Raw genomic sequence first — 10,903 nt, 5'->3', positions numbered from 1 at the left:
ACTCCTTCTCGCAGATCTACCTAACATTATCCATCCCACTTACAGAAAATAATATCATACCCATCCTACTAATGATCAAACACTCCACCAAACTGACACCAATCAAACTAAAGGAAGTCTTATCTAAATACGGACAATACCAACAAAACGGAAGGAAAGATCACAACAAACACACACCACCCAATGAACGACAACTACTAAAAATCCACACATCACCAAACCTAGCAGCCCCATACCAAAATATCCAAGTGGGCTACATTAATGCTAGGTCCGTAGTTAACAAAACAACAACTATATCAGACTGGATCATCTCAGAAAACCTCAATCTCATCTTCATCAACGAAACATGGATTCACGATCCAAAGGATCCCATAATCCTTGAACTATGCCCTCCAGGCTACAAAATCACTCACTGGACCAGAACGGAAAAGAGGAGGAGGCATAGCAATAATCTAGCGAACTCAATTCACCACTGAAACCATCGCCGAATCCATAACACCCCAAGTAGAAATTGCATCATTCAGAATCCATAACAAACCCCTGATCATCTCAACGTACTATTTTACAGACCGCCTGGAAAAACTGGAACGAAAGCCAGCCTACTTTCATGGACTTCATCTCAAACACTTGTATAAATGGCTCCAATACATTAATACTAGGAGACATAAACCTTCACCTTGAAGACCCCAACTCCACCAACGCATGTGAATGCAAAGACTTCCTACAGTCCTGGGATCTCAAATGGCCTCACATGCAAGCTACCCACATCAAGGGACACACACTAGACCTATCACAAAAACTATCCACAGATCCATAACCTATTAATAACAGACATCAAATGGACCGACCAATACAAACTAAACCTATCCCTAGACTGGCGGAAGAAGGGACTAAACCATACACCAGCACAAACAACCTACACCACGAGAGGGCAAATAGATCCACAAGTATTCTGGCAACTGATATATGACAACGAATGGAAAACACGCAAGGACTCCATATACTACCTCAACCATTGGGAGGACAGATGCAGAACCGTACTAAACGAAATAGCACCCTTAAAGACCAGAATATCAAGAAGACAAAACTCAGTACCATGGTTCAATGACGAATTAAAAAAACTCAAAACACAATCCAGGAAACTTAAACGAGCATGGAAAAAAAAACAAAAGATGAACATACACTCAATGCATGGAAACAAGGACACAGAAAATACAAATATGCAATAAGACAAACCAAAAGGTCCTATTACAAAACTAACATAGGACTGCATTACAGAGATATAAAGAAACTATTTCAACTCGTAAATAAGCTATTAGACACCACCCCTATCACCACAACCAACACAGACATCCCACCCGCAGACAAACTTGCTAACTACTTAAATGAAAAAATAATAAAATTACGCAGCAGACTTCCTCAGCACAACACTGACATCGAAAACTTCTTTAACGACCTGGACCAAATGCCCAGCTGACCGTTTCTGGTCAACATTCACTCTCCTCACCACTGAATCAGTCACAAAAACGACTCATAGGTTTGCCAACACCCACTGCAAACTGGACATATGTCCCAGTCACCTACTCAAATCCGCCCCTGACCGCTTCATAGTAGACCTCACATCCCACCTAAACTTCATGCTACAACAAGGTCTCTTCCCCGAGGAATATGGCAACATCCTACTCACCCCAATACCAAAAGACGCCAAGAAAAACACAAACGGCCTAACTAATTACTGCCCAGTTGCGTTTATACCACTAGTACTCAAACTGATGTACAGCTTGGTGACCAAACAGCTTACGGAATACATGGACAAGTTCTGTCTCTTCATGTTCAAGTGTACAGCGCTGCGTACATCTAGTAGCGCTTTAGAAATGATAAGTAGTAGTAGTAGTAGTAAGTTCTCAATACTACACGACTCACAATCAGGGTTCCACCCCCCCACCACAGTATCAAAACTGTCCTAGTCACACTCCTGGCCAAATTCTAGCAAGAAATAGCCAGAGGTAAAAGTATACTTCTCCAGTTCTACTTGGTAAACCACAATATATTACTAAGACTCGGCCATTTCGGGATTGATGGGAGCGTACTTAACTTGATAAAGGGTTTTCTAACCACCAGAACCTACTGAGTAAAATCAAACTCAAACATATCACCGTGGAAAGCTACCTGTAAAGTACCTCAAAGATCACCACTATCACCAATACTCTTCAACATGATGATGATCCCACTGGCAAAGTCCCTATCCAACTGAGGCCTCAACCCATTCATTTATGCAAACGACGTCACAATCTATATTCCCTTCAGTCATGACTTGACAGAAATAACCAGTGAAATCAATGATGGCCTGAACATCATGAACTCTTGGGCAAATTCATTCCAACTGGAATAAACTTCCTGAGCCCCTACGTCTTGCCCCATCCTTGACCACCTTTAAATCTAGATTGAAAGCCCACCTCTTTAACATTGCTTTTGACTCTTAACCACCTGTAACCTCTCACTTCTACCTACCCTCCTCTCCTCTTTCCTCTACACAATTGATTCGTTTGCTTTATTTTTGTCTATTAGATTGTAAGCTCTTTGAGCAGGGACTGTCTTTCCTCTATGTTTGTGCAGCGCTGCGTACGCTTTGTAGCGCTATATAAGTGCTAAGTAGTAGTAGTAACTGAACACTGAAAAAACACACTGCCTCATCCTATCATCTCAACATAACAAGTACAAACCCACAACCATAAGCACCCTACAACACACCCTCCCTACCTCAGACAGTCTAAAAATACTCGGTGTCACAATTGACCGCAACCTTACCCTTGAGAACTAAGTAAACTCTGTAGTAAAGAAAATGTTCTATTCAATGTGGAAACAAACGAATAAAACCTTTCTTCCCAAGGGAAATCTTTTGAAACCTAATACAATCAATGGTCCTAAGCCATGCAGATTACTGCGGAATGTAAAGAACAACTCACAAAAAAATTCCAGACCGCCCAAAATACAGCTACCAGGCTGATATTTGGTAAATCACGCTTCAAAAGTGCTAAACCCCTCCGAAAAAAGCTGCAGTGGCTCCCAATCAAAGAACGTATCATCTTCAAAATCTGCACCTTGTCCACAAAATTATCTACAGCATAGTCCCAGGATACATGACAGTCCTCACAGATCTACCAACCAGAAACAGAATCAGATCATCACGATCATACCTAAACTTACATTACCCAAATTGCAAAGGACTTAAATACAAGACAACTTACACATGCAGCTTCTCCTACGTAAGCGCACACCTATGGAATGGACTCCCAAAAGCTGTAAAAACAATCCATGACCATCTAAACTTCAGAAAATCACTAAAAACCAACCTCTTCAAAAAGGCTTACCCCACAGATCCAATGTAAATCCCCACACCTAGCAACATAGCACAACCAATGATCGTACTGGACAACATACAATCCTCATTCCCTTCGACCTTCACGGAGCCTGACACCCACCCACATCATTTGACCACAATTCAACCTTATATTTGTTATCAACCGACTGGCGAATGCCTTTACGGTACCATGTAAGCCACATTGAGCCTGCAAATAGGTGGGAAAATGTGACAAATAAAAAACGTGAGACTTCTGCATATGTGCTAGGCATTTTCCCTACCAAGCTGTTTGCAGAATTTCTGTGCATCTTATGTGCATGCAATTCTTCGAGCATTGATCGCTGTTTCAAAATCAGAGTTCACCAGCAGATGGAAATGCATGCAACAACTTTTGAGGTGTGGACCTGAGTCCTTCGTCAGAGCTAGAGATAAGGAAGGGAGAGTACAAGTTCTAGGAAGGAAAACATCTTGAAAGAAGCTAAAGGAGAGGAGCAGCAGTATACCACAAATAGTAGCAAAAGAAAGGTGTGCATTTATTTTATTTACTACACTCGGCCTCACTACAGGTAACTAAATAGCTCATTTCACTATCCTGCTTCCTCATCGGTCACAGTTTATCTAGCAATCACATGTATATAGCTCACATGTTTTAGACTCATGTGACCAGAAAACTGCATCAAGAAACGCTGAAAGCTTAGAGTCTGCAGTTCAACCACTGGGATCATCGCCAGTCAAGATAATTGAAACATATAAAACATAAAAAGGGGAATTTGTACAAGAACAATGGCATCCACTTTTCTCAAATGCTATATCGTACAGTACTACATCATTCTCCGTCCTGCCACCCAGATGGCTTTCTCAAATTCCTACTGATAAATGAAAAGTGAAAAACATCCACAAATCAAGTGTCGTTTATCTCAGCATCCTAGCAGACGTTTGTATCCTCAACTGACTTCAAGCGATCGGGAGTCTGAAAAATGTTGCAGAGGGAAAGCTCTGGTACAAATGGCTTCATAATGCATAAGTCGGCTATGCTTCCGCGGCCGAGTAGACGGTACTGGCACTAGTCCTTCAGTCTCCCCGCCTTCTTTGTAACGTCACAATCTTGCAAGGCCCCGGCAATGGCGCTCCTCCTCCTTGTATATGGTTTATGTATTCTCAGCTTTCCGTTCGAGTAGCAGGTTTGGGGGGGGGGGGGGGGGGGGGGTTATCGCTACTGCTACCTTGATGCCGGCCCTTTCTATTCGCCCTCTTTCTGAGACGTTTCTTGCTTCACGCACGGTGACGGACGGTGCTCCTTTGTTGTCGTCGCTCCTTGCTCCGCCCCTTAGAGGCGGAGCTCTTTCGGTGTCTTTCTTATATGGGCGGGGCGTCTTCTTGCTCCGCCTCTGGAAAGGTGGTACTTATGGCTTGGTTCCGCCCTCGTCTCTTGTTTGCCCCATCTTCAGACGTTTCTGTGGGGTTGCAGAGATGTGGAAACGTGTTAGGATGGCGCTGCTCGCGGTAGTTTGTCTCGCACTGGGGGGACTTGTCTCTTTTGCTGGTGCCTATAATTCCATCCACGTCTCCCGGCTGAGCTATCCTTCTGCCGGCCCAAGCGACCCTCCCGCTCCTGTCTATCAAACTTACTATTTCACTCAGCAGGTAAGAAGAGCTGTTACTTCCGGCAGGTCTAATCTAAGAATAGTGATGCTTCATCAACCCCGAACGCTCTAGCTTTGGAAGAAAAGATCCATTGTGTGTCATAACCTCGTGCCCCCTGTTTATTTGTGACTTGTTCATTTGTTGTTGGACGACTATGTATCATGGTCTGCAGACATTCACGTGATCTCTCGGAAAAATCAAACTGTGGATATCTTGTATTCGTCTATTCCATTCTCGCTTTTCTCAATTTCTATAGACCTGTCAAAAACTCCTGACTATGCTGCAGGGACTAAAGATCAGTTCGTTTTAACTACCCAAATCGAAAGAGGGCGGCTTTTTGCACATATTCTAGTTCATGTTCCACTGTACTGTAATATCAGTAGTCCTATTTATTTAATCTGCAATTGCTGTTTCTAAAGGTTATGATCACCCAGAGGAGGAACCCGAAAGTCTGAACCTCTCCCCACACAAAAAAAAAATAAAATAAAACACCCCAAATACCTAATTTAAAATCCTGTTCAGGAACTGGATGTGGGATAACTTAAAACAGTGTAGACACCCACATAATTGCTGCAGGGTTGCGTTTTTTTTTAATACATTCAAAGATGTGCAGTAAAATAAGGTACAGAATACTTTTAAAATTAGAAAGAAATATCAATGAACAGGTCCTGGATGGTGATTGTAGTTTTTTTTAAATTTAGAAGCTTATTGCTATTTAGTGCTAAACTAAGAATTCTGGCAAGTAATTCCTTCGAGGAGTCTGCATCTTTGTTTCTTATGCATATTTGCTTCCAGTAAGTGGTGAAGAGCTGAACTTGTGGAGCCCATGTGCTCACTGTGGGGTCTAATGTAATAAGGAAGCTCGGTGTGTATTGGATCTCTGTGCTAAAGCTCAGTACAGCAGGGCTGTTATAATAATCCTGTGTTAGAGCTGTGTACTGATACTTAGGGGGAAATTCTGTACCAGTTGCCTAACTATGAACTCTATAATTACACTTGGTTCCCATTATAGAATACTAGCATAAGTCTAGAGTTACCTACAGTGGGGGAAATAAGTATTTGATCCCTTGCTGATTTTGTAAGTTTGCCCACTGACAAAGACATGAGCAGCCCATAATTGAAGGGTAGGTTATTGGTAACAGTGAGAGATAGCACATCACAAATTAAATCCGGAAAATCACATTGTGGAAAGTATATGAATTTATTTGCATTCTGCAGAGGGAAATAAGTATTTGATCCCCCACCAACCAGTAAGAGATCTGGCCCCTACAGACCAGGTAGATGCTCCAAATCAACTCGTTACCTGCATGACAGACAGCTGTCGGCAATGGTCACCTGTATGAAAGACACCTGTCCACAGACTCAGTGAATCAGTCAGACTCTAACCTCTACAAAATGGCCAAGAGCAAGGAGCTGTCTAAGGATGTCAGGGACAAGATCATACACCTGCACAAGGCTGGAATGGGCTACAAACCATCAGTAAGACGCTGGGCGAGAAGGAGACAACTGTTGGTGCCATAGTAAGAAAATGGAAGAAGTACAAAATGACTGTCAATCGACAAAGATCTGGGGCTCCACGCAAAATCTCACCTCGTGGGGTATCCTTGATCATGAGGAAGGTTAGAAATCAGCCTACAACTACAAGGGGGGAACTTGTCAATGATCTCAAGGCAGCTGGGACCACTGTCACCACGAAAACCATTGGTAACACATTACGACATAACGGATTGCAATCCTGCAGTGCCCGCAAGGTCCCCCTGCTCCGGAAGGCACATGTGACGGCCCGTCTGAAGTTTGCCAGTGAACACCTGGATGATGCCGAGAGTGATTGGGAGAAGGTGCTGTGGTCAGATGAGACAAAATTGAGCTCTTTGGCATGAACTCAACTCGCCGTGTTTGGAGGAAGAGAAATGCTGCCTATGACCCAAAGAACACCGTCCCCACTGTCAAGCATGGAGGTGGAAATGTTATGTTTTGGGGGTGTTTCTCTGCTAAGGGCACAGGACTACTTCACCGCATCAATGGGAGAATGGATGGGGCCATGTACCGTACAATTCTGAGTGACAACCTCCTTCCCTCTGCCAGGGCCTTAAAAATGGGTCGTGGCTGGGTCTTCCAGCACGACAATGACCCAAAACATACAGCCAAGGCAACAAAGGAGTGGCTCAGGAAGAAGCACATTAGGGTCATGGAGTGGCCTAGCCAGTCACCAGACCTTAATCCCATTGAAAACTTATGGAGGGAGCTGAAGCTGCGAGTTGCCAAGCGACAGCCCAGAACTCTTAATGATTTAGAGATGATCTGCAAAGAGGAGTGGACCAAAATTCCTCCTGACATGTGTGCAAACCTCATCATCAACTACAGAAGACGTCTGACCGCTGTGCTTGCCAACAAGGGTTTTGCCACCAAGTATTAGGTCTTGTTTGCCAGAGGGATCAAATACTTATTTCCCTCTGCAGAATGCAAATAAATTCATATACTTCCCACAATGTGATTTTCCGGATTTAATTTGTGATGTGCTATCTCTCACTGTTACCAATAACCTACCCTTCAATTATGGGCTGCTCATGTCTTTGTCAGTGGGCAAACTTACAAAATCAGCAAGGGATCAAATACTTATTTCCCCCACTGTATGTAACTTTAGGTGTGAGTACTTGTGTTAGTTCTACGGCAGATGTAAATGTGTCTAAATGCGGTAGTTAGCCATGTAACTGTGTACTTGTCATGCCCCTCTTGAAGTTATGCGCTGTTGAATTTGTGTATAGTGTCAGCTAAGAAAGCAAAGAGAATATTAAGGAATGGAAAACCAAGCATGAGAATGTTATAATGCCTTTGTATCACTACATGGTGCAACTGCACCTCTAATACTGGGTGTGTAATTCTGGTCACTGCATCTCAAAAAAAGATGATATAGCGGAATTAGAAAACGTAGAGAGAAGGGTGATGAGAATGATAAAGGGGGATGCAATGACTTCCCTATGAGGAAAGCCTAAGAGGCTAGGGCTGTTCAGTTTGAAGAAGACAACTGAAGGGAGATATAGAGGTCTATAAAATACTGACTGGAGTGGAATGGGTAGGCGTGAATCGCTTGTTTTGTTCTTTCCAAAATTACAAGGATTAGGAGGCACCTAATGAAGCTACTAAGGAATAAATACATTCAGAGAAAATATTTCTTCATTCAAAATGTAATTCGGCTCTGGAATTCATTGCCAGAGAATGTGGTTAAAAGCAGTTAACTTAGCATGGTTTTAAAAAAATTTGGAAAATGTCCTAAAAGTCCATAAGCCGTTATATCAAGGAACTTGAGAAAATCCAGTGCTTTATTTTTTGGGATTATAACGTGTGACCATGTATAGGCTTGTGAGCCTTGAAAACGTAGCTACACAAAGGTTAGAAGGTGAAACAACAAAATCAATTAACCTATATTCAGAGGGATGGGGGTGACCTGTTGCCTTCACAGGTAAGGACAAAAACCAGTCCATATACTTATGTTTTCTGTCACGTGGCAAGGCCATGGCGTGTACTAGTCTTTTTAGCTAGAGTCCCAGAGTCAAGTGCTGTATCTCAGTCTTCAGCACATTTGGGCACAGGGTTAGCTCTTCCAACAATACGGTTCAGCAGGGTCCAGGATAAACTGAACCTACCCGAGTAGAGCTTCTGCAGCAGTTTACAGGGATGAAAGCTTCTCATCTGGACCTTGCTGACTGATGTATGCTAGAGTTCTTTGATCTTTCTTTGACCATGCCCTCCTTGCTCTGCTCCTGTTGAGTTGTCTCTTCCTTGCTCTATGGTGCACCTTTTAAGGTGGCTCTGACTGAGGGAGTGCTGTTAAGGGGTAATGGTAACTTCCTATAGACTCCCTCATAGGGATCTTGCCTAGTACTTGTGACCTGGATTGGTCACAGTTGGAAACAGGATGCTGGGCTTGATGGACCTTTGGTGTGGCCCAGTATGGCAACGCTTATGTTCGTCATGTTAATTCAGACACTAACATTGTATAACAGCACCTAAGTGCAGTTTAAGTGTGGCTGTTTTTGATGATGGTGGCACTGGAGGTAGAAGTGAACGGGCGTCACTCCTGCCTTGTAACTTGAATGTGTATGGGGTAGGTCTGGGAAGGTGGGTTCACTAGATTATCAGGAATTAATTTTTTTGTGTTGAGGGAGAATCGGGTCCAGGGGGGTCCACTAGCTTAGGCATCACTAGACTACTAGGTCTTGTGTGTTAAGGGCAAAGGATTCAGGTCCAGGGGGAACATTGCTTAATTTGGTACACGTGGCCCCTAGTAGTGTATTGCAGCTCACTTCTAGGGTCAGGCATTCCCATTTTTTGGCATGGTGGTAGTGGAGGCATTGGGCATTGCTCCTGCCTTGTAAACGTTCTGAGAGAAGAGGACATTTCTCTGGGTGACATTATTTTGCTCTATGCTTGGTAACTTAAAGATTGGGTTTCAAAGAGGCATTGTAGAGTAATGAATTTAAAAAAGCAAATGTTATTAACTAGTCTCCATACTCTTTTCCCCTTAGTTTTTAAAACTTGGAATTTTCTGCCACAGCATTAACAGAGACTCTGAACTAGGCCCTGCTGTGCCTTCTAGTCTTCATTCCTACCCCCTCCAGCAGAGCTCTTCCATTTATAGTCAATTTATTCTAATTAGGACAACAAAAGGAGAGTTTTCATTAGAGTTTTAATTACATTTAATTCGTTTCTGAGAAGCAAACACTAGATAAATTACACATTATACCATATAATCTTAAGGCTCTTTATATTCATTTGATATCCCCAATATTCCTAGTACCTTAAGAAGTTTTAATTAAACAACTCTATATACTAAGATGCAGTCCAGCAGCGAGAGGGGTGCTATCTAGTCTTTTGCATTGAGTGTCACATGTATGAATATTTCCCAGTTGGTGAGAGGTTATATATGTGTGCTCGATGCAAAGAGCTCCTAGCTCTCAGAGAATGAGTCCGTTCTCTTGAGGCTAGAGAAGCAGACTTGGAGGAGCTGAGGGAGACAGAGAGGTACATAGAGAAGGCCTACAGGGACGTTGTAGAGAAGTCCCACCTCCAGTCTGGCAACCCTTGTGCTGCCTTGGAAGAGGGAGGTCTCATAAAAGGAGACCATCACTCTGGTGAAGCTGGAAGTAATCCTGTAGCCAGGACCAGCCCACCAGGGGATAAAATAAACTCTCGCACTGAGGATGTGTCTCCAGGAGCTTCTGCCCAAGAGGAAAGGGTTAGGATGGCTGTTTGTAGTTGGTGATTTGATTATTAGGTATGTAGATAGCTGGATGGCTGGTGGATGTGAGGATCGCCTGTCACTTGCCTACCTGGTGCGAAGGAGGCGGACCTCACGCGTCACCTAGATAGGATTTTAGATAGTGCTGGGGAGGAGCTGCCTGTCTTGGTGCATGTGGGTACCAATGACATAGGAAAATGTGGTAGGGAGGTTCTAGAAGCCAAATTTAGGCTCTTGGGTAGAAAGCTCAAATCCAGAACCACTAGAGAGCATTTTCAGAACTGCTCCCTGTTCCACGTGCAGTGTCCAAAAAGACAGGCGGAGCTCCGGAGTCTCAATGTGTGGATGAGGTGCAGGGAGGAGGGTTTTAGATTTGTTAGGAACTGGGCAACATTCTGGGGAAGGGGAAGCCTATTCCGGAACAATGGGCTCCGCCTTAACCAGAGTGTGACCAGTCTGCGGGCATCGGCATTTAAAAGGAGAGCAACTTTTAAACTAGAAACTGGGGGAAAGCTGATAGTCGCTCAAAAGCGCATGGTTCGGAACAAGGTATCTTGCAAAGATATCACCAAAACGGGGAAGATGGGGCATCCCAATAGTGAGGTTGCAATAGAGACCATAGTAGACCAGGTGTCTTTAAATAAAAAGCAGTCAGATAT

General features: G+C 43.4%; 1 protein-coding gene across 2 annotated transcripts in view; it reads left to right on the top strand.

Moving 5' to 3' along the window:
* Positions 1-4,804: 4,804 nt before the first annotated feature.
* Positions 4,805-10,903, top strand: part of PRCP (prolylcarboxypeptidase) — a 57,173-nt gene continuing 51,074 nt past the window's right edge. For both annotated transcript variants that reach the window (XR_003941863.1, XM_030200092.1), the window contains exon 1: positions 4,805-5,005. Coding sequence is in view for 1 of the 2 variants with exons in the window: in XM_030200092.1 (XP_030055952.1) it covers positions 4,832-5,005 (174 nt within the window). In the remaining variant the exon portion in view is untranslated. The remainder of the gene's footprint in view (positions 5,006-10,903) is intronic.

Source organism: Microcaecilia unicolor, chromosome 4 (assembly GCF_901765095.1).
Source record: "Microcaecilia unicolor chromosome 4, aMicUni1.1, whole genome shotgun sequence".
NCBI lineage: Eukaryota > Metazoa > Chordata > Amphibia > Gymnophiona > Siphonopidae > Microcaecilia > Microcaecilia unicolor.
The sequence above is the reverse complement of the archived record's forward strand: the minus strand, read 5'-3'. Positions and strand labels throughout refer to the sequence as shown.